Source organism: Elephas maximus, chromosome 8 (genome assembly GCF_024166365.1).
Source record: "Elephas maximus indicus isolate mEleMax1 chromosome 8, mEleMax1 primary haplotype, whole genome shotgun sequence".
NCBI classification, from domain to species: Eukaryota; Metazoa; Chordata; class Mammalia; order Proboscidea; family Elephantidae; genus Elephas; species Elephas maximus.
This window is the reverse complement of record NC_064826.1, coordinates 132,553,478-132,578,175: the sequence shown is the minus strand read 5'-3', so window position 1 is coordinate 132,578,175 and position 24,698 is coordinate 132,553,478. Positions and strand designations below refer to the sequence as shown.

Genomic DNA, 24,698 nt, shown 5'->3' with positions numbered 1-24,698 from the left:
GATACAAGTAGCTCACTCTTCATCAGCATCTCTCTCCAACCCATTGTCCAGTCCCTTCCACATCTGATGAGTTGTCTTCGGGAATGGTTCCTGTCCTGGGCCAACAGAAGGTTTGGGGACCATGACCACTAGGATTCCTCTAGTCTCAGTCAGACCATTAAGTCTGGTCTTTTTATGAGAACTTGGGGTCTGCGTCCCACTATTTTCCTGCTCCCTCAGGGGTTCTCTGTTGTGCTCCCTGCACAAGGGAATTTTGAGGTGATAGAATTGTTTTGTATCTTGACTATGGTGATGCCTTTATGCATTTATCAAAAGTCATAGAAATGTACACCCAATAAATCTTTCTGTGTATAAGTTAAAAAATAAAAAAAATATACAGAATAAAGCCAACGAAAACACACATTTAAAAATACCTAAACAAAAGCACCAAAGTACAACATAGGCAGCAAGATGTGAAGGATCAAGGCTCTGGAAAAAAAAGGAAATTCACTGGAAGGAATCCTACACCACTGCTTGGAACTGTCAGGGCATTTGCAAATCTCGCAGCCAGGGCAAAGAGGCGGAGCAGGAAGATGCTCAGAGCTAGATGCTATAGAGCAGGGATAAAAAACTAGTTCTAAGTAGAATGTAGAGAATCACAGAAGAAGGTGATATTACCCTCTACCCTAACAATGAGAACAGGTCTCTAAGCTGGAAAATCATAGGTTTTCTGACATCCATCAGCAAATCCAAGCATAAGCAAAGGAACAAAATTCAGAAGGGATGAACAGTTCAGAGGTGGGGAAAAAAGAAAAAAACACGACTACTTTCTTTCCCGGGGGCAAGATGCCAAAAAACCAACCCGTTGCCATTGAGCTGATTCCAATTCAAGAAAACCAGCCTTAAACAAGGAAAAACAGGAATCAGCTCAACTTTTAACAACAACAAAAAAATTCACCTAATCAACTGTATTTCTATATATTATCAACAAATAATTAGAAAATAAAAAATCAATGGCAAAATGCCTATTTAAAGTACAAAAAAGACTAATTTCAATGTAAAAGAAACACCAATGGATTTCAATGTAACAATGATTCACCGTTATGGTTTCTGTTTCCATATTCTTTTCCCATATTCCAACAGTTAAAAAAACTACTGCTTGTCAAGTTTTGCTGTAGGGTCAAAGAATATCCACTCAAATCTTTAAAAGGCTATTAAATTCCCTCCCTTTAAAAAAACGTGTGAAGAGTAAGAAAGAGGCATCTTTTACATTTTTGCAAATCTTAATGCCTAGCTTGATTAAAAACAAAAAAACCCCGTTGCTGACGACTCGATTCCAACTCATAGAGACCCCGTAGGGCAGAGAAGAGCTGCCCCATAGGGTTTTCTTTTTTTTTTTTTCTATTGTAATTTTTATTGTGCTTTAAGTGAAAGTTTACAAATCAAGTCAGTCTCTCACACAAAAACCCATATACACCTTGCTACACACTCCCAATTACTCTCCCGCTAATGAGACAGCCCGCTCTCTCCCTCCACTCTCTCTTTTCGTGTCCATTGCCCCATAGGGTTTTCGTGGAGCGCCTGGTGGATTTGAACTTCCAACCTTTTGGTTAGCAGCCAAATTCTTGACCACTACGTCACCAGGGCTTGAAAATAGCTGAATTCTTATATCTGCTTCTGTAATAAATCTGTTGCAAACTATTATGGTTGAAATATACAAATAGAATCTTTAACAAGCTCTTAATATTTGCTTGTGTAATAAGAATCTGTCATGGATTAAATTGTGCCCCTGAGAAATATCTGTCAACCTGGCTAGGCTATGAGTCCCAATATTGTGTGGTTGTCCACCATTTTGTCATGTGATGTGATTTTTCTATGTGTTGTATATCCCATCACTATGATATTGACAAGATGGGATTAGCAGCAGTTATGTTGATGAGATAGGGCTCAATCTACAAGGTTGTGAGCCAATCTCTTTTGAGATACAAAGAGGGAAGTTAGCAGAGACAGGGGGACCTCATACCACCAAAAAATAAGAGCCAGAAGAACAGCGCGACCTTTGGACCTAGGGTCCCTGCACTGAGAAACTCCTCGACCAGGGAAGATTGGTAACAAGGACCTTCCCACAGAGCAGTCAGAGAGAAAGCCTCCCACTGGAGCTGATGCCTTGAATTTGAACTTCCAGCCTACTAGAATATGAGAGAATAAACATCTGTTTGTTGAAGCAATCCACTTGTGGTATTTCTGTTATAGTAGCACTAAATAACTAAGACAGAATCCCTAAGAGCCCCAATCACAAAGCAAGTCAACACTGACCTGTCTTTTGATATCACCTGGTGACTCAGTGGGGGTTTTATAGCCTAGGGGTTCCCAAACAGAAGCCTAGCATCTACAGGACAGTCCCCCACCCTCCATCAAATGTCTCAAAGTGGTCAGTTTATTCTAAGTTGGGAAGCAGTATCTGGAACCAAATAGGAAGCCCCATAACACCATAAAAGAATTGGATGTGCTGGAATACAAACCACCACGCTTTTTTCTCACAGGACCTTTACTGAGTATGTGGTGACAACCCTCTGAAGGCTGGGAGCAGAGCACCAGAGTAGGAAAAGATGTCTCAAGGTGTGGAAAGCTCTACAGAGCAAGAACTTCCCAGCTACCCAAAAGAAAGCTAACAGCTAGGCTACAAAGTAGATCGATTGAGTCTTGCTGGTGCTCAGATCCCAAGCCCTGCTGAATGGATAGCCCTAACCTTGCCTTCAAATCACTTGAAGCCAATGGTAAACTAAATCTAATTAAATCCCAGGGCCAACCCAACTACATATTAGACTGACTCAGTACTCTGCTCTAGTGAACACACAAAGAAAGGGATGTGTCCTTCTTCTGGAGGTTTTCTTTTCTTCAATCTCTACTGTTCTTTTACACACAATATGCAGCACATAATAAAAAAAAATCATGAGGAATGCAAAGAATAAAAAACTTTAATTCATACTAAAGAGAGAAGCCTACTGAAGTTGACCCATGGACAACCTACATGTTGGAATTAGCAAACAAGGACTTTAAAAGTAGCTATGATAAAAATGTTAAATGATCTAGTGAAAAAAAAAAAAGGCAATATGGATGAACAGATGGGAAATCTTACAGAGAAATAAATTTTTAAAAAGAAGCAGCAGGAAAACTTTTATAATTGAAAGATACAATTATCATTACCAGAAATGGATTTTATGGACAGAGAAGAGAGTCACAAACTTGAAAAGTACAATGGAAATTGTCCAAAGTAAAGGACAAAAAATGTACTAAATATTCTGACACACTTGGGGCAATTATCTATGCAGTCTAACATACATACAATTGGAATCTTATAAAGAAAAAAAGAAAGAATAGGGCAAAAGAAATATTTGAAAAGAGAGTACCCAAGAATTTTCCAAAATGATAAAAGGCAGTAACCCACAGATTTATCATCCCCTTCATGAGGGATAAACACAAAATAAACCATACCTGCACACACCATTGTCCAACTGTTGAAAGCTAAAGAGAAAGTGAAAACTTCAGGCATAACCAGAGGAAAAAGACACATTATGTTCAGGCAAATAACAATAAGATGAACAATGGATTCTCATCAGAAGCAACAGAAGTCAGAAGACAAAGACATCCTAAAAATGGAGAAACAAAGAAAACTCCTGACCTAGAATATCCAGCAAAAATAGCCTTCAAAAATCAAGGGGAAATAAAGAGATTTTCAAAAAGACAAACCTGAGTAATCTGTCACCATCAGTCTGAACTACATGATACTATAAAATAAACTTTTTAGGCTAAAGGGAAAAGATATCAGATAATCCAGACCTGCTGGAAGGAATAAAAAGTACCCAAAGGACATATATGTACATAAGCATAAAAGATTTTTTTATTTACATACATACAAATACACATAAATTTCTATAAAAGATTAATAATTGGTTAAAGCAAAAATAATAAGTATTTAAATTTATATGAAGTGAGACATAAGACAAAAAGACCAAAAAAGCTGGGAAGGGTATAAATGGAATTATATTATTAAAAGTTTATTACCATTGCTTATGAATAAGTATATTATTAAGACTGACTGTGATAAATTAATGACGCATATTATAGTCTTCAGAGTAAACAAGCAAAATTACACCCAAAAAAATGGAGCTTAAAATTCAATAAAGGACATGAAATGCAATACTCAAAACACTCAAATCCTCAATTACCCCAGAAGAAGTAAAATGAGTCTCATTAGGATGAAGAGAAATCCACACATAAACACACTGGAGTAAAGGACATCTTAAAAGCAGCAAGCCAGGAGGCGGAGTCAACACGGCACTACAGACAGAAGCAGCATGCTGTCCCTCTACAGCAAAGACCCAAAAAACAAAGTAAAACAGATACAATCATCAATCCTGGAACTCTAAGCATCAAATGAATGGATGAAAAACTCATCCAAGCACCAAATGGAATAAGAAACTGATAGAGAACAGAGAATGAGGAGAGTTACGGAGTGGAGATCCTTACCAGCAAACGCAGTACACCATCTTAGACCCCTCAGCCACCAAGAACTGCAGACAGAAGTACAGGAAGGCAACTTCACGGAGCTCCCAGCAGGAGACAAAGCACCTGGTAACCTGGGATACACACTTTCCCACCCCCACCCTTCTTCCTTCTGCACGGCCTCCGCCGCTTTCTGGTGGACCATGGTCGCTCAGCTGGAGAGACGCCAGCTCCTTGCCACTTGGATTCACCCTGCCCCCACTGGCTGGTTCCTTCAGCGCCTTTTTTTTTTTTTTTGCTGTTATTGTTTTTTGGCTTCTTTTTGTTTCTTCTCTCTCTAACCTTCTTCCTTTCCTTTCTTCCACCTAGGTGGTGCTGTGTGCCATCTCTGCTCCTTGATGGGCTGTACTATGCCACTTGGCTGGAGAGCTGCTTCTCCAGTCTTTGCCACCATGCTGGTGGGCTCCCTGAGGGCATTTTTTTCTGTTTCTTAACTTTCTCTACTCTCCTTCCTTTCCTTTCTCCAGATGCCACCTCTGCCACTTTCTGACCAGCTGTGCCACACCACTTGGCTAGGGAGCCACAGGCACACATCTTCATCAGTCCGTGCCACCATGCTGGTGGGCTCCACTGGGACTTTTTTTTTCTTTCTCAGTTTCTTGTGTCTCTCTACCTTCCTTCCTTTCCTTTGTCCTAACCACCTGGATGCATGTGCTATCCTTGCTGATTTTTGATAGGCTGTGTCACACCATTCAGCTGTGGAGCAGCTGGCACACAGCTTTCCCAGTCCACACTGTAACATCAGTGGGCTCCCTCAGGGCATTTTTCTTTTCTTTTTCTCTTCTCTTTTTTTTGTGTACCATCCTTCCTTTCCTTACTCCCAACCACCAGGCTGCATGTGCTGTCTACACTGCTTTTTGACAAGCTGTGACACACCACTCGGCTGGGGAGCCGCTGACACACATCTTCCTTAGTCCACAATGCCACTCTGGTGGGCTCCCTGAGGAGTTTCTTGTCTCTCTCTACCTTCCTTCCTTCCTTTCCTTTCTCTTAACCACCTGGCTGTGTGTGCCATCTCGGCTGCTTTTTGACCAGCTGTGACACGTTCCTCAGCTGGGAAGCTGCAGCCACACGGCTTTGCCAGTCCGTGCTGACACGCCAGTGGGCTCCCTTGGGGAATTTTTTATTTTTTTCTTTCAGTTTCTTGTCTCTCTTTACATTTCTTCCTTCCCTTTCTCTCGACCACCTGGCCGTGTGTACCTTCTTTCTTTCTTTTGGTTTCTTGTCTCTCTCTCCCATCCTTCCTTTCCTTTATCCCGCTCACCTAGCTGAGTGTTCTGTCTCTGCCTGTGCTTGACAGGCTGTGCAACAGTGCTCAGCTAGAAAGCCACCAGCACACAGCTTCCCTGGGTCCATGCCACTTCACCAGTGGGCTCCCTCCGCACCATTTTTTGTTTGTTTCCTTTTCTTTTGGGCTGCTGTTTCTCTCTATTCTTTCCCACAACCACTTAGCTCCACATTATCATATCTTCCCCATCCCTCCTGCATAACTGCACCAAGCGCTGAGTGTCCCACCCCTGAGTGGCACAGGCATGGACCACCGGATTCCGCCCTACACTGTCCCTCAGCCCCACCCTGTTGGCACCGTTACATGCCACAAAAGACCCATCCCTGACCCTCCACCTCCACTGGACCTTCCCTGCTGCACCAAAGCTGAGTGACCAGCCTGCCCGCCTGGAAAAGGTGGTGAGAAGTACCGTGCCCACAGATGAGCAAACAACAAAGAACACCCTGCCTGCCTTCCCAGAAATAACCAAACAAAACAAAAAAGCTGGACAAAACAAGTAAATCTACAATCCGTAAACAAAGAAAGTAATTCCTGAATATCCCAAAGACAGCAGACAATATCAAAACATAAAAAAAAACAAAACAGGACAGGATGGCTCTGGAAAGCATTCAAAATAAAACAACAGATGATCTTCCAATAGAAGAAAAGGCACTGGAACTACCAGATAGGGAATTCAAAACTCTAATATTCAGGGCTCTCCAAGAGATGAAGGGAAATGCAAACAAAATAATGAACTAGAACCATGGAAATACAGACAAAATCATGAAAAAGACAGATAAAACAATGGATGAATTCAAGAAAAAATGTCAAAATAAACAACGAAATCATACAAAAACAGCAATTCGAAATCCAAAAGATGAACAACAAGACTTCAAAAATAGACAGTGCCATAGAAGGTTTTAGGAGCAAATTAGAAACAATGGAAGACAGTATCAGCAAAACTGAAGACAAATCATTGGAGACCACTTTGTTTGAGGAAAAATCAGAGAAAAGAGCAAAGAAAAATGAAGATACCCTAAGAATGATGTGGGATACAATCAGAAGGAAAAATTTGCATGTGATCAGAGTTCCAGAATGGGGGGAGAAAATGGAAAACACAGAGAGGATCACTGAACATTTGCTGACAGAAAACTTCCCTATATCATGTAAGATGAGAAGCTAACCATCCAAGAAGCTCAACGAACCCTGTGTGGGATGGACCCTGAAAGAAAATTACCAAGGCACATCATAATCACACTCCCTAAAACCTAAGACAAAGAAAGAATCCTGAGAGCAGCTCAAAAAAACCCAAAAAGTCACATACTACATACTGGGCAGAAACCATGCAGGCAAGAAGGCAATGGGATGACATATATAAAACCTTGAAAGAAAAAAACTGCCAACCAAGAATAGTTTACCCTGCAAAACTCTCATTCAAATATGATGGCGAAATCAGGACATTTCCAAATAAACAGAAATTATGGAAATATGTAGAAACCAAACCAAACTTGCAAGAATTATTAAAGGGAGCCATTCAGTTAGAGAACCAACAACATCAGACAACAGTCTGAATCTAAGATGCAAGACTGCATTAGCCAGATACAAACCTAGGTAAAGAACTCTCAAGTATAAAACAAAACTAAAAAAATTTACAATAGAGAACCAGAGAGGTCAATCTGTAAATGACAACATTAGAACAATAAAAGAGGGAATAAACAGTTTAGTTACAGAACTCTCAAATGAAGAGGAAGTCAAGGCGATATCAAATAATAAAAGACTGGTTCAAACTTAGGAAGATTGGGGTAAACATCAAGGTAACCACAAAGAAAGTTAACAAAACTACTGATCAAAACATAGAAAAAAAAAAAACATAAAGCCTCGGTAAACAAAAAATCTACAAAAATGAGAGAAACAAACAACAAAAAAATTCCACAAATGAAAGGTATTCAGCGCAGGAGAGTAAGAGGAACAAGAACAACATCAGTACCACAAAAAAATCACTACAAAAGGACAGCAATAAACTCACACCTATCAATAATCACACTGGATGTAAATGACTTAAATGCACCTATAAGGAGACAGAAAGTGACAGAATGGATTAAAAAAACAGCCCACTAATATGCTGTCTACAACAGACACACCTGAGAAACAAAGACATAAATATATTAAAAATCAAAGGATGGAAAAAAATATATTAAACAGCAACCAAAAAAGAGCAAGAGTGGCAATACTAATTTCAGATAAAGTAGGCTTTAAAACAAAATCCACCATAAAAGACAAAGAAGGACATTATATAATGATTAAAGGGACAAACCACCATGAAGACATAACCCTAATAAATATTTACACACCAAATGACAGGGTTTCAAAATACATAAAACAAACTCTAACAGCACTGAAAAGAGAAATTGACAGTTCCGTAATACTAGCAGGAGTCTTCGACAGACCACTCTCAGTAAAGAACAGAATATCTAGAAAGAAACTCAACAAAGATACAGAAGATCTAAAGGCAGTAATCAACCAACTTGACCCCATAGACATATCAAGAACACTCCACCCAACAGCAGGAAAGTACACATTCTTTTCCAATGCACATGGAACATTTTCCAGACTAGATCACATCTTAGACCATAAAACAACCCTCAACAAAATCCAAAATACTAAGCTAATGCAAAGTATCTTCTCTGATCTCAACGTCATAAAAGTAGAAACTAACAAGAGCAACGGAAAGAAACCAGATACATGGAAAATTAATAACACCCTGCTTAATTAAAAACCATTGGGTAACAGAAGAAACCAAAGATGGAATAAAGAAATTCCTAGCATCAAACAAGAAAGAAAACACGTCATACCAAAACCTTTGGGTCGCAGCAAAGGCAGTGTTCAGAGGTCAATTTATAGCAAGAGATGCACGCATCAAAAAAGGAACAAAATGAAAACGTTAGCTACACAACTCAAACAAATAGAAAGACAACAGCAAAAGAAACCCAGAGCCACGAGAAGAAAGGAAATAACAAAGATCAGAGCAGAAATAAATGAAATACAGAATAGAAAAACAATAGAAAGAATCTACAAAACCAGAAGTTGGTTCTTTGAAAGGATCAACAAAATCAACAAGCCACTGGCCAAACAAACAAAAACAGGAGAGGACGTAAACAATCCAAATAAGAAATAAAATGGGGGACACTACAACAGACGCAACTGCAATAATCGAGTACTATGAAAAGCTATACTCCAACAAAATTTAAAACCTAGAGTAAATAGGCAATTTTCTAGAAACACACTACCTACCCAAGTTAACACAAACTGAAGTTGAAAATTTGAACAGGCACATAACAAAAGAAAAGACTGCAGAGATAACAACAACAAAAAAAGTCCTGGCCCAGATGGCTTCACTGGAGAATTCTACCAAACATTCAGGGAAGAGCTTACACCAGTACTACTCAAACTATTTCAGAACACAGGAAAGGAAAGGATACTTCAAAATTCATTCTATGAAGCCAGCATAACCCTAAGACCCAAACCAAGCAATGACACCATAAAAAAGAAAATTACAGCATCTCTCATGACTATAGATGCAAAAATTCAGCATCATATCAAAAAAATAATACACAACTAAGTGGGATTCATACCAGGTATGCAAGGATGGTTTCAACATTAGAAAATCAACGTAATGCACCCCATAAATAAAAAAATCACATGATCATTTCATTTGATGCAGAAAAGGCATTCAATAAAGTCTAACACCCATTCCTGATAAAAAACTCTCAATAAAATAGGTATATAAGGGAAATTCCTCAACATAATAAAGAGCTTCCATAGAAAACCAGCAGCCAACATCATTCTTAATGGAGACAGGCTGAAAACATTCCCCTTGAGAACAGGAACAAGACAAGGTTGCCCTTTATCATCACTCCTATTAAACATTGTGCTGTCAGTCCTAGCGAGAGCAATAAGGCAAGAAAAAGAAACAAAGGGTATCCAAATTGGTAAGGAAGAAATAAAACTGTCCCTATTTGCAGGTCATATGATACTATATACAGAAAATCCAAAAGACTCCACGAGAAAACTACCGCAACTAATAGAAAGATTCAATAGAGTATCAGTTTACAAGATAAACATACAAAAGCAGTTGGATTCCTATACACCTATTTACCAGTAAAGAAAACTATGTAAATGAAATCAGGGTAACACTGCCATTTATTATAAAACTTAAAAAAATAAAATACTTAGGAATAAATCTAACCTTAACATAAAAAAGTGCATCTATACAAAACCAACAGCTAACATCATTCTTAAACTATGGTACATACACACAATGGAACACACTACGCAATGAGATAAAGAACAAGGATGAATTTTCAAAACACCTCACAACATGGATTAATCTGGAGGGCACTATACTGCATGAAATAAGTCAATCACAAAAGCACAAATATTGTATGAGACCAATATTATAAAAATTCATGAAAAGGTTTACACACAAAAGGAAACAATCTTTGATAGTTAAGAGGGAGGGGAGGGAAAGCATAGGGAGGAAAAAACACTACATAGACAGTAGACAAGTGGTAACTTTGGTGAAGGGTTAGACAGTACACAATACTGGGAAGTCAGCACAACTTGACCAAGGCAAGGTCATGGAAGCTCCATAGACACATCCAAAATCCCTGAGGGACTGAATTACTGGGCTAAGGGCTGGGGATCACGGTCTCAGGGAATACCTAGCTCAAATGGCATAACATAGTATATAAAGGAAATGTTTTACATCCTACTTTGGTGAGTAGCATCTGGGGTCTTAAAGGCTTTTGAGCAGCCATTTAAGATACTCCAATGGTCTCACCCTGTCTGAAGCAAGAGAAAATGAAGAAAACCAAAGACACAAGGGAAAGATTAGTCCAAAGGACTATGGACCAAAAGTACCATAGCCTTCACCAGACTGAGTCCAGGACAACTTAGATGGTCCCCTGCTACCACCACTGTCTACTCTGATAGAGGCCACAATAGAGGGTCCCTGACAGAGCTGGAGAAAAATGCAGAAGAAAATTCTAACTCATACACACAAGAAAGATGAGACTTACTGGTCTGACAGAGACTGGAGAAACTCCAAGAGTATGGCACCCAGAGTCCCTTTTTACACTCCTGAAGTCACTCCTGAGGCTCTCCCTTCAGCCAAAGATTAGTCAGACCCATTAAAACAAAAGGAGGCTTAATGGGCACATCAGCCCAGGGACAAGGATGAAAAGGTAGGAGGGGACAGAAAAGCTGGTAATGGGGAACCCAAGGTCAAGAAGGGGAGAGTGTTGACATGTCATGGGGTTGGCAACCAATGTCACAGAACGATTTGTGTATTGTTTCATGAGAAACTAATTTGCTCTGTAAACCTTCATCTAAAATACAATGAAAAAAAGCATCTAGTCAAAAAAAGAAAAATTCAGATGAATTTTCAACAGCATCAGTAGTACAGGACAGTAAAATTCATTTTGGTGTTTTAAAAGTACTGCCAACCAAGAATTCTATGTAGGGAAAAACTTCTTCGTGAACATGTCAGATAAACAAAACTGACAGTCTGCCACCAGCAAAGCCTCACTAACACAAAAAAGTAAGCAAAAAAAACCTATAGAGGATGTTCTCAAAGAAAGAAATGTTTGCCAAGAGAAGTTGTGATATGCAGGAAGGAATAAAAATACAAAGAAAGAAATCTTCTTAATTTGGCCGAAATGGCTATGAACAAACAAAAACATTCAGTATCTCCATAAAGTAAACTTTTCCAGGAGTTAATAGTGACAACTGGCTTCAAAATTATCTCAAAAAACAAAAAGACTCACCTCACTAGTTGTTTCTGGTGTCCCAAACTGATGAGTCACCAATTACTCAAAGAGCAAAAGGTAAGAAAAACATGTGCCATCTCCAGAATGAATTTTCAGTTAGAAGAATTTCACATACAAGCTATAAATATATTCAAAATTAAAGCAGAACTATAAAACAGCTTAACTTTTTTGAGCTCCCTCCTAATTTCTTCCTTCTTCCAGAGTGTTTTTCTGTCAACCAAATGCCCAAAGGCTGTGATTTTGAATAACAGATGATGTCCACTATGCTATGGTAATACTAATGTTTCAGAAGGTGATTGTAAAGATTATGTGAGACAGACTACATTAAGTGATTACCAGAGGGCTGGTCATTTAATTAGTGGCCAAATATGTTGTTTTGTTTAAAAAAATTAAAATTAAAAAAGCAAGGAAATGGTTACTATGAAATTCAGGACTTGCTGTCTCTGGGTAAAGGTGGAGATGTCATTAAGGAAAGGCATGAACAGGCTCCAAAAGCACTAGTAATTTTCACAGATGGGGATACACTTGTGTTTACTTAGTCAATATTCCCTAAATTCTAATACATATTACATATATATATTCCTTTGATTATATGAAGTATGATTTTTAAATAAACAATTACATTAAATCAAAATTCAAAGTTTTTCTACAGCCTACAAAAAAAACAAAAACAAAAACATATTCTAGCTCCTTTACTTCTTTAGGGTCGCTATGAGTCGGAATCAACTTGACAGCAACTTTTTTTTTCCACCTCTTTAATTTTAGCTCTTACCATTCTCCCCCTATGTCACACCTCTCTAACTTCAGTGTCCTGAGTACTATTTCTGGAGCATGCCTCAGGATGTTTATATGTGCTGTTCCAGCTGGCTAGAATGCTCCTCCCCCAGATTTCCACTTGGCCCTTTCACTTAATTCAGGTCTTCCCGCAAATACAGGTAGTCCTTGACTTACAACAGGTTCCGTTCCAGTGTTCCAATGACTCCGTAGTAAGTCAGTTCCGACATAAGTTGAATACGTCTTCTTTTGTTGTTAGTTTTCATTATTTCGTTACCTTTTATTATCAGTATCTTTATAAACCCTATCCTTATTTGTCTTTGGGACTGGAAACATTACATATAAACTTACAGATATGATGACATCAGCAAATTATAGTACACAGTACATATTACGAACAGTAAGAGGGACAGTTGCCTTAACTTGTCGTAAGTCAGGGACTACCTGTATTATGTTGCAGGGTTACATTCCATGACCAACTTATTCCCTGTTCCCTACTATTCTGAGTCACTCTGTCCTCGTAAACTACTTGAGTTTGCCTCTGAGCATATAAAAAAATATAACACAAATGCTGACACACTTTACTATATAATAAAAAATAATTAGCTAATACTATCGCTAATCTCAGCAGAAAAGTCTTTAACTATTAGGAAATTGTCAAATTCACAATGGAGTATTCAAGATTTCTAAAACTCTAATATTCATTTGAGAGCTCAGATTTTTAACACTGGCAACAAATACTGACAGTTGTTTTCACTCAAGTGACGGATCACTTCATTTCTGAGAAAACGTTGGAAACCCGATGGGGCAGTTCTACTCTGTCCTATAGGGTCATTATGAGCCAGGATCAACTGGACAGCAGTGGGTTTGGTTTTTTTGTTTAAATAGCCATAGTTTGTTTGCCAGTTATTCTTTCACATACAAATGGGATCCATGAAAAAATGGCGAGGTCAGCTCACAAATCAATCGCACAAGTGCTTTTCCTCAAGACAACCATCATCACACTTGAGAATACAGAAGAAGTGCTTTAAGTGAACTTCTCATTTCATCACCCTGAATATTAAAAAGACATGTAATAAAAGAAAATTTAATAAAATTAGTAATTTTACTGCTTCATTAGACATCCTTAAGTGAAAACTGACAATTCTTTTCACGTGAATACACTGTGGAAGAATACAATAGGTACAGGTTAGTGTTACTATCCTGATTCAGCCAAACAGGCAGCAATCTATTCACCATTGCTTTTGTACCATCAGTGCAAATGTTAACAGTGTAAAAGGCAACTGCCATCTTGCTGTTGCTGTACGCTATGGAGTCGATTTCGACTCATAGCCATCCCATGTGAGAGAACAGAACTGCCTCATAGGGCTTTCTCGGTTGACATCTTTACAGGAGCATACTGCCAGGTCTCTCTCCCACGAAGCTGCTGGATGGGTCTGAACCACCATTCTTTCAGTTAGCAGCTGAGCGTTTAACCGTTGTGTTTGTGCCACAAGGGCAACAGTTAGTATTACAAAAATCATTTTGATCTTACAGGCCTTGAAAGGGCTTCAGGACCCAAGGATCTGCAGACCATACTGTGAGAACTACTTTGTTATTCTTGCAATGTCTTCCCTGACAGTGATTTTTAACTATTTCCACTTTTCTAGCTTAATATGTAGACTCTCTTTCATAAAACTCATTAAACACACAAACATACAATGAAACAAAATATAAGTTAAATAAATGACTCACCTGAAATTTGTTCATTTTTCTGCTGCTCTTGGAAAAGGCTAGAAACTACGAAGACAGAGCAGGGGAAGCTGGAAGAAAGAAATCATAAAAGATCTTATCTTGTACCTCCAGGAGTCACCTGTGAGAAATTTCCATACATTTCAGTAAAAGATTTCCTCTGCGAAAATGTCCCTTTGACCCACCAAAAGGAACAAGAAGGGCCATGATGGAGTACCCACTTGTCCACTGGTGACTCTGATATAATCTTAATGAACCTAGGACATTTTTATTGAATGACAAAACATTTCTTTCCTACTGGTTGTTTTGAAAATTATGTGTCCATTTACTGAGTAACACACAAAAAACTGAGAACTTAAACATTCAATAATAACAGATTAGTTAAGCAAGGTGTTTAATATATTCAAAGGATGGAATCCTATGCTGGCATTACAAACGATGTTGAAGAGAATATTTATTGATATCGAAAGGTGTTTAAGTTATACCCTAACAATTTTTTCTATTAATATTATAAACCCCACAAGGTTACAAAGTCCTTTGGAAGCTCTCAAAATCACTTCAAAGAACACTGTTTTGACTTAAATATGATACAGTGGACCTGAAGACTTCAGCTCTACCCTGGGCTCTGCTACTAATAAACCTAGTTACTGTCTTAGCTTCTATTTTATTATCTTTAAAACAAGGCAGAAGTAGATAATCTTGAACAACCCTTCATGTACCATTTTGATTCTATAATAATCCACCTAGAGCCACAGATCCAAGGCAGTGCCCCTGGAACTCACTGTTCTCTTGAATCTTGAGATAGGCTTAATGTAAAATTTAGTTAGGCCTTAATGAACTCTGACATGACCATTTAGTCTGCTGACATTGGTGCAAGCCTAATTTTTACTAAAATGACAACTGGGCACCATAATCCCAAATCAGACACTTCGAATATGTATCAAAGTCAACTAGATGCCATAATCCTGAGGTTCTTTTCGTATGCAGCAGAAACCACTTCTAGCTGGCCTAGCACTTATCCAATGCCTAGTGAATAAAGCCCAGATATCACCAGCCAAACAGAGGCATTATATCACTTTCATAATATGAAGCATTAGATGAACTGCAGTTTTTAAATTTTAAAAGTGTGTTCCATATCCCCTCTCTTATCTCCGGCCTGGATAGGATTCCCAGTTTCTCCAGTAAAATTTAAAATTGAGGCCTCAACTTTAGGTTTCAATGTACCTGTTCTCTTTAAGAGTCCTCTGAGAAAAGAGACATGCTGGAGGATAAGAGCATACTTAACCTTTTGACCCCAGGATTCTGAGGATTCTCCAAGAGTATCTGGAAACAGAATGGCTACATGGTAGGATTAGGTCCACTACATTTTTTACTCCTCAGTTATGTTCTAGTGGTGTTCAGGGACAATTACAGTGCTAAATACAACCTAAGACTGTCGATTTTGTGTGGATAAGAGCATGAACTATAAACTAATGAGAATTTAAAACCCAGCTCATTTACCTACTCCACCGTTGCTGTCATCGTTGTTGTGCGCCCTCAAGTCAATTCAGACTCAGTGATACTATGCCGCAAGTAGTGCTGCCCCATAGTGTTTCCTAGGCTGTAATCTTTATGGAAGCAGATGTCTGGGTCTTTCTCCACCCACCCCACCCCCCAGGAGCTGATGGGTTCAAGCAGCCAACCTGTCAGTTTGCAGCCTAGCCCTTGAGCACTTAAGCATTGCGCCAGGGCTCCTACCAAGTAGAACACTGGGTAAGTCAATTTTATTTTTCTCTGAACCTTTAGTTCTCTTATTTATTAAAATGAACATGGTAATAGCGAGAAGGGTGGTTTTATGATTAAATGATTCAAAAATGAAAACAGCATGCCTCGTAATAATAAAAGCTCGCCTTTATTCAGTCCTTGTGCTTTATAAACTATCCTACTTAACACAGAAAACGACGTTAGAAGTTATACTATATAACGACAGTGGCTGGAAAGATGGGCTCAAAACACAGCAACGACTGTGAGGGCGGCGCAGAACCCGGCAGTGCTTCCTTCTGCTGTACACAGGGCCGCTGTCAGTCGGAAGCGACCCCACGGCACCTAACAACAGGTTAATAACAGCCTCACTTCACAGACGCGTATCTGAGTCGCCCCGAGATTATCCTGCCCAGTGCCTGGCAGACGCTGGATATAAGCCCAGGTCACTCGGGTTTTAAAAAGCCCCATCTCAACCAGCCAGCACCGCAGACCCCTGCCTTACGTGGCGGATCGCGGATTCGCGTCACAGAGGTCGTTTTCCTTAGCTGCTCCGTGCCCGCTTTTCTCCCCGTGGCCTCTGGCCTCCCTCGGGCCGCCTCTCACGCTAGCGGCAAAACACTGCTGCTCGAAAGGCTCGGGAACGCAGATAGGCGGCCTCCTCGCCCCGACCCGCCTTGGCCCCGAACCCCCAGCCTACCGGTCTCCAGCTCCCCTCTACCCCGAAGAACGTCAGGGAGCCCAGGAGGAGGCGGGGATTCCAGGGTCTCTGACTCCGCCCAGTTGCGAAGGCCCGTCTCCCCTATCCCCAGACCTCAGCACAACCTTTGACACACCTGCAGGGCCTGGCCACACCTGCTGGGGCCCGGCCTAGGGCTCCGCCTCGGCTCCCAGCCCGCGCAGAGTCCCGGCCCCGCCCTCTGCCACACCGCGGAAAACAGGAGCTTCCAGCGTCCTACCCCCTGGGGCGAGAGACAAGAAATGGCGACTACTTAAAGGAGGTGGGACCGCACATGCGCAGAATGCTCCACCGCCCACTGCGGAAAAACGTTTTCCACAAGGCTCGGCCGTGACTCCAAATTGGATGGCGTCATGGAGTTCAGGGGCGCGAGGGGAGGTTGGGCTCCTCTAGGTGTTTAAGCGATTGCTGCTGGGGTTTCCTGGGAGCCTGGTCGTTTCTTTACCTACAGTGATATTTGAATAGAACCGGCGCTGCCCACAACCCAGGGCCTTGAAGACAGCCATCATGAGCTGGTGAGATGAATAATAAAAAAAAAAGTGATGGAAAATTTAACTAATATATTTGGAACGAAGTCCAGTAGTGCACTCAAAAGAATAATACCCTTGTAACAGCTCACTTCATCTTAGGAATGCTAGCTTTCAGAATTGTGTAAATGATACACGAAACATAGTAAAATGGAAAATACATATAAGTTGAAACAAGAAGATGAGTGCCGAACACTTCTCAAAAAAAAAAAAAACAATGCTTGATGTTGGATGTACACTTTGAAATTTTTACACACATTTTATGGTATAAAATGTGACTCTCATTTCACAAAGGAATATATACTGATTCTCTTTCCTGGTTAGTAATTTTATGACATCGATTGACTGATCTCACCAGTACAAATGAGTTTCTATTCAAAATAGTTACAAAACTTTTTCATAATCAAATCAAATTTTAAATCTAAAGAATCCATATAGAGAATATATATATGTTGTACTTTGGTATATACATGCACCAGATTATTTCTGGATGGGAAGAGTTAGGGAAATAATTAAAAATTCTCTTGCCAAACTGGAAAACCCTCTCCAGAAATATAGAAAAGGATGAAACAGTTTTATAATCCAAGAACCATTACATCAGAGTGTGATGCACAATCACAGGAATCACAGGAAATCCATTAAGGAGTTTGCAAAGACAGAAATAGCCCCTTTTATATAACCAGGTGGGCAGTTGGAATCCACCAGCTGCTCCCTGGAAACCCCATGGGGCAGTTCTACTGTGTCCTATAGGATGGCTGTGAGTTGAAATAGACTCCACGGCAACAGGTTGGGTTTGTTTTTAGATATAGCCAGTTAGCTAGGATCCATCACAAACATGGTCTCAAGATAAAAGATAACTCCTTCTCAAGAAGACTAAACAGCACTATTTGCTACATATCTAACCCCATTGTCATCAAGTTGATTCTGACTCATCGCAATCCTACATAGTTCATCCTAAATTCCCTTGGTAATTAGGGTGGCCACCTGTGTTAGAAATTGCCTTCAACCAAATGAAAAAGTTTGTCGTACTTTGGTGGCTTGCATGTCCCTGTGATGCTGGAAACTAGGCCACTGGTATTTCAAACACCAGCAGGGTCACCCATGGTGGACAGGTTTCAGTGGAGCTTCCAGACTGAGAGAGACTAGGAGGAAGGTCCTGGTGGTCTACTTCGGAAAAAATCGGCCAGTGAAAACCTTATGAATAGCAGCAGAACATTATCTGATATCGTGCCAGTAGATGAGCCCCTCAGGTTAGAACTCACTCAAAATATGACTGGGGAAGAGCTGCATCCTCAAAGTAGAGTTGATCTTAAGGACATGGATGGAGCCAAGCTTTTGGCACCTTCATTTGCTGAGGTGTCATGACTGATAATGTGAAGAAGCAGCTGCAAACATCCATTAATAACCAGAACGTAGAATACATGAAGTATGAATCTAGGAAAATTGGAAGTCGTCAAAAATGAAATGGAGCAAATAAAGATTGATATCCTAGGAATTAGTGAGCTAAAATGGGCTGGTATTAGCCATTTTGAATCAGACAATCGTATGGTTTACTATGCTGGGAATGACAAATTGAAGAGGAGTGGCATCACATTCATTATCAAAAAGAACATTTCAAGATCTGTAAGTACAATGCTGTCAGGGATAGGATATTAGCCATATGCCTACAGGGAAGACCAGTTAATACAACTATTATCAAATTTACACACCAGCCACTAAGGCCAAAGATGAGGAAATTGAAGATTTTTACCAACTTCTGCAGTCTGAAATTAATCAAACATCCAATCAGGATGCACTGATAATTAATGGTGACTGGAATTTGAAAGTTGGAAACAAAGGATCAGTAGTTGGAAAATATGGCCTTGGTGATACTTGACTCTGAAAATCCCATGATAGCATATTGCAAGACCGATGACTTCCTCACTGCAAATACCTCTTTGCAACAAATGGCAACCAACAACTACATCTGTGGAAAGAGACAATGGAAGACATTCTCATCACCCCAAAAAGAAACCTCTTGCCATTAGCAGTCACTCCCTATCCCATCTCCTCACCTTTTCCTCCTCTGTAGCCCTAATCTAATAATTTACTTTATGTATTTGCCTACTCTGGACATTTCATATATAAATGGGATCGTACACTATGTGGTCTTTTGTGACTGGGTTCTTTCACTTAGTATAATGTTTCTGAGGTTCATCCACATTGTAGCATGTATCAGTACTTCATTCCCTTTTACTGCCAAATATTATTCCATTGTATGTGTCTTGCGATTACACTGCAAAGGACAGGAAGAACCCTTCCAACCTAAAATTTGGTTCAGATATCAAGACACACCAAGAACATATAAAATGATTTATTACATCATGAGACTTTCTGGGCAGAGCAAGGCAGAATCCAATCTAAATCAAAAATGGCTTGAGCGAGTGGAAAGACAGACAGAAGATACAGTGTTTGTTTTTATTGTGGTTATGGGGTGAGACCTGGGAAGAGTTCATGCACAAGCAGATGGTCCTGGAGTGATCTGAACTTCCCAAGGCTTATCAGCTCACTCAGGTGTGGGAACTATGGGGAAGATAGGGTTAGAAAGTTATCGGCATTCCAACATCAAAACTGGAGCCAAATTCTTTATTTTGAACCAGCGTAAGGTATTATCAAATTCTATGAGGCCCACAGCCTGAAGCTGGTAAGGGAGATGTAAGTTCTTTTGAATGCCTTCTTTAAGAGCTTAGCATTGCATCAATCCTCAACTTTATATGGAATGGCAAGAGGCCAGAATAGCTAGGGCAAGTTTGAAAGATAAGAACAAAGTAGGCTCACACTTTCTGATTTTAAAACATTGTACAGCTACAGTAATCAAAACAACCCAGTACTGGTATAACAATAGAAACATAGATCAGTGAAATAGAATTGACAGTCCAGATACAAACCCACACATATCTATGATAAACTGATTTTTGACAAGGGTGCTAAGTCCATTTGATGAGGAAAGAAGAGTTCAATAAATGGTGCTAGAAAAATGGATTTCCACATGCAGAAAAAATGAAACAGTATCCATGCCTCAATCCATACACAAAAACAAATTCAAAATGAAGACCTAAATGTGAAAACTAAAACCATAAAATTCTTAGAAGCAATGCAGGGACAATGCTGTGGGGCCTAGCTTTTAACAACAGATTATCTAATGTAATAACAAAAGCACAAATTACAAAAGATAAAATAAATAAATGGGACCTTATAAAAGTTAAAAACATTTGTTTATTACAAGACTACCAAAAAGGTGAAAAGACAAACTACCTACTGGGAGAACACCTTTGGAAACCATATATCCAATAAAATCTAATATTCAAAATATTTATAAAACTTTGACAACTTAACAACAAAAAGACAAATAATCCAATCATGAAATTGGCAAAGGACTTGAATAGACATTTCACCAAAGAGGACATTCAAGTGACCACCAAACACATGAGAAGATGCTCAATGTCATTAGCCATCAGAGAGATGCAAATAAAAACCACAACGGGATACCATTTAATTTTTTTTTTTTAGAATGGCTAAGATTAAAAAAAATAATAACAAATGTTGGCAAGGATGTGGGAAATTGGAACCCTTAGGGTTGCTATGAGTCAGAATCACCTCAGAGGCAATGAGTTATTCATTGCTGGTGGGAACACAAAATGGCATAGCCACTGTGGGAAACAGTGCGGTGGTTCCTCAAAAAACTAAAAATAGAACTACCATATGACCCAGCAATTTCACTCCTAGGTATATACCCAAAAGACTTGAAAGCAGAGACTCAAAAAGAGACTTGTACACCAATGTTCATTTTAGCAGTATGCACAATAGTCAAAAGGTGGAAATAACCTAAATGCCTATCGATGGATGAATGGATAAACAAAATGTGGTATATACATACGATGGCAGAGAAATGAAGTCTTGATGCATGTGTCTTAGTCATCTAGTACTGCTATAACAGAAATACCACAAGTGGATGACTCTAACAAAGAGAAATTTATTTTCTCACAGTCTAGTAGGTTAGAAGTCCAAATTCAGGGTGTCAGCTCCAGAGAAAGGCTTTCTCTCTGTCAGCTCTGGAGGAAGGTCCTTCTAATCAATCTTCCCCTGAACTAGGAGCTTCTCTGCACAGGAACTCTGGGTCCAAAGGATACGCTCTGCTTCTTTCTTGGTGGTATGAGGTCCCCAACTCTCTGCTTGCTTCCCTTTTATCTCTTGTAAGATAAAAGGTGATAAAGGCCATACACCAGGGAAACTCCCTTTACATTGGATCAGGAATGTGACCTGAGTAAAGGTGTTACATACCACCCTAATCCTCTTTAGGCAGAGATTATGGTTTACAACACATATGAAAGTCACAAAATGAAGGAAAACCACACAATACTGGGAATCATAGCCTAACTAAATGGACACATATTTTGGGGGGACACAATTCAATCCATGACAACATGCTACAATATGGATGGAGCTTCAAGACATTATACTGAGTGAAAAGTCAACCACAGAAGTACAAATATTGTATGACCTCCCTTATATAAAAAGACAAGAACAGGCAGGTGTATAGAGCCCAAAGTTTATTCTTGGTTACTGGGTTGTTGGGGGAGGCAAGAGGGAATTATTACTTATGGAGTACCGAATTTCGGTTTACAGTGATGGAAAACTGCATCAATTAAGGGTAGGTTTGCACAGCTGATTAATATAATTGCTCTCAGTAGTTGTACATGTGTAAAAAGTTGAACCAGCACGCAGTGTGATATATTTACAACAACGACCAAAAAAAAAGAGTAGCTGCTGAGGCTGTTTATGTATAACCAAACACTTTATGGGATCTAGTCCCTTGGTTCTGATGTTTAGGGTCTTGGTTTCATGGGGCATCCCAGTTAATTGGCCTAATATCGTGCCTAGTGCTTCTGCTCTATCTCCTAGTTTGTTGCACAGTGCTTGAGGTCTTAAAAGCTTGCAAGCAGCCATCCAAAATACAACAATTGGTCTCTATTTGCCTGGAGCAACAGAGGAAAAAAGGAGAGTCAGGAATAGGAGGAGGAAATGGAATGTGTGGCTAATTGCCTCCACAAAAAACCTCCCCCTTTGCCATGAGACCAGAAGAACTGGATGTTGCCCCACTACCACTACTGAAAATTTTGGTCAAAGATTCCGTGAAGAACTCTGATCAAAAGCGGGGAGAGAAAGCAGAACAGAATTCAAATTCTCATGAAATCCAGCATTTCTGGAGCCATGGAGGGTGGAAGAACCCCTGAAACTATTGCCCTGAGATAATCTTTACACCTTAAACCAAAAATATCCCCTGAAGTCTTCTTTAAACCAAACATTAGTTTAGCTTGACTAGTAAAGAATTGCCTTGAGCATTGTGCTCTTTTAAGATCTATCTATTTGGGATCAAATGGACAATAGCTACTTGAAAGATTAGATAGGAACCTCAGGGGGCAATGAGTTTATCTTAATGGGGGGGCAACTCAAAAAGAAGGATAAGAATGGTCGCACAACTTGAATAATAAAATCAATGTCACTGAATTGTATGTGTGGAAATTGTTGAATTGGTGTATGTTCTGCTGTGTATATTCTCAACAACAAAAAATATAAATTATTTTAAAAATAAAATGAGTGCTTTGGTCACTATCAATAATGTCTGGGACTCTAAAGGGGATAGAATGCCTTGGTCAGGCCTTATAATGTGGCTTTAGTATGTGCAGAGACATGTGTGACCTTGACTTATGTTTTGGGAATTTGTGAGGCAAGAGATTCCAGAGTTATTTACCCCAAAGGTGGCAACCTTGGATAAGGAGTTGTTATTGCTGCCATTGGCCAGACCAATCAGCCAGATAATTGGCAATGGCCCAAGAGTTTGTAAAACTGTGTAGACCGGGCAAATTTTTGGGTGAGGCATCCAGTGATAAGATGACTGCTTGAAATTACAATAACTTGAAGCCAACTACAAGGTTTGAGAGCACAGTCTCCAGACAGAACCTCCCTCACCTTTGACACAAACTACAAGTTCCAGGAATGCCCAAAACCGAACATCATGTTTGATAATTCACTAGAAACAGTCACAGAACTCACTGAAAGCTGTCATACTCATATTTATCATTTACTACAAAGAAAGGGTACAGACGGGAGTACAGCCAAAGGGACAGCCACATAGGGCAGAGTCCAGGAGGGTTGCAAACAATAACTTTTCTTGTCCTTTCCCTAGTTAGGATGCATTATTTTCCCAGTATTGATGTGTGACAGTACACATGGAGTATTGCCAACCAAGAAGGTTCAACTGAGCCTCAATATTTAGAATTTTATTGGGGCTCCATCATGTAGGCATGCTTGATCGATCAACCATCGAATGAGTGGTTTAACTCATCAGTCTCCAGCTCAGCTGATACTGTGTTAACCAAAGCACCCCCTAAGTCACATTATTGGTTTTTCTGGCATGGCTAACCCCCACCCTAAAATTATGCAGGTGGCCAGCCCTGTCTCTAAATCCCACTGTTAAAACTATCCTATATGATCAAGGCAACAAAGACACTCCTATCAGGCGTAACATTCCAGGTATCCAGAAATTTTCTCTTAGAGGTCCAGGACAAAGGTCAGATCTTCTCTTTAAACAAGAACAAATTCTATACTACACAGAAATTCAGTCAATTGTGCTGACTCTTGGATCCCATCTTTGATGAGGGACGTCCTGGATAAGTGATGAAAAACAGCAGCTCTCCAACAGCTCCATCATGTCTTATGGTGGTGCTCCTATCCAGAAAATATACAAATTCCCATTTCTGTTCACTATGTTGATCCCTAGAAACTCTCCAGGTAGCCAGGGGGTCTATAGAGAGGTGACCTTCTCCACCACTATGACATCTGACGAGGAACAAGAATGGGGGAGGGCATCCCTTCTGTAAGATTTTGCCTGTACAGTTTGTGTGTGATGGCAGGGCTGATAAGGTACAGCATGGGTAGCCAGATAAAAATATATTGCACTCCATCAAAGGTAAAGGCAAATTGTGGCTGAGAGGCTGTTAAAATAGTCACTAAACAGAATATATTGACCAAATCTATGACTGCAAAGTATTTATTTTATTGTGCTTTAAGTGAAAGTTTACAGTTGTTAGATTCTCATACAAAAATTTATACACACAATGTTATGTGACCCTAGTTGCTCTCCCTATAATATGACAGCACACTACTCCTTTTCTGCTTTGTACATGACTTTTTGTTTATCCCCAGCCACTCTTAAAATTCTCTCTTTATCTTTGGTTTTGGCAAGCTTGTTTATATCTTTGTGACCTTCTTTTGGGATCTAGCTTATGTGGGGTTCGATAAGCATCTTGCATAGATATCTTCTCATCTTTCACGATTTTAGGGAAGTTTTCTGCCAACAAATCTTCAACAATTCTCTCTATATTTTCTGTTATCCTCCCCTCCCCACCCCATTCTGGTACTCTAATCACTAGTAGGTGACTCCTCTTGGCAGAGTCCCAAATAATTCTTAGGATTTCTTTCTTTTTTTTTTTTTAATTCTTTTATCT

General features: G+C 39.7%; 1 protein-coding gene across 4 annotated transcripts in view; it reads right to left on the bottom strand.

Annotated features, from left to right (window-relative positions):
• ZNF25 (zinc finger protein 25) overlaps positions 1-16,878 on the bottom strand; it is a 65,937-nt gene extending 49,059 nt beyond the window's left edge. The window contains exons 1-2 of one of the 4 annotated variants that reach the window (XM_049894709.1): positions 16,722-16,878; positions 14,149-14,216 (exon numbers count right to left, since the gene is read on the bottom strand). In XM_049894709.1, coding sequence (XP_049750666.1) covers positions 14,149-14,163 — 15 coding nt within the window. In that variant the 5' untranslated portion in view covers positions 14,164-14,216; positions 16,722-16,878. The other 3 variants (XM_049894712.1, XM_049894710.1, XM_049894711.1) reach the window with 3 other exon arrangements.
• Between the last annotated feature and the right edge of the window lie 7,820 nt (positions 16,879-24,698).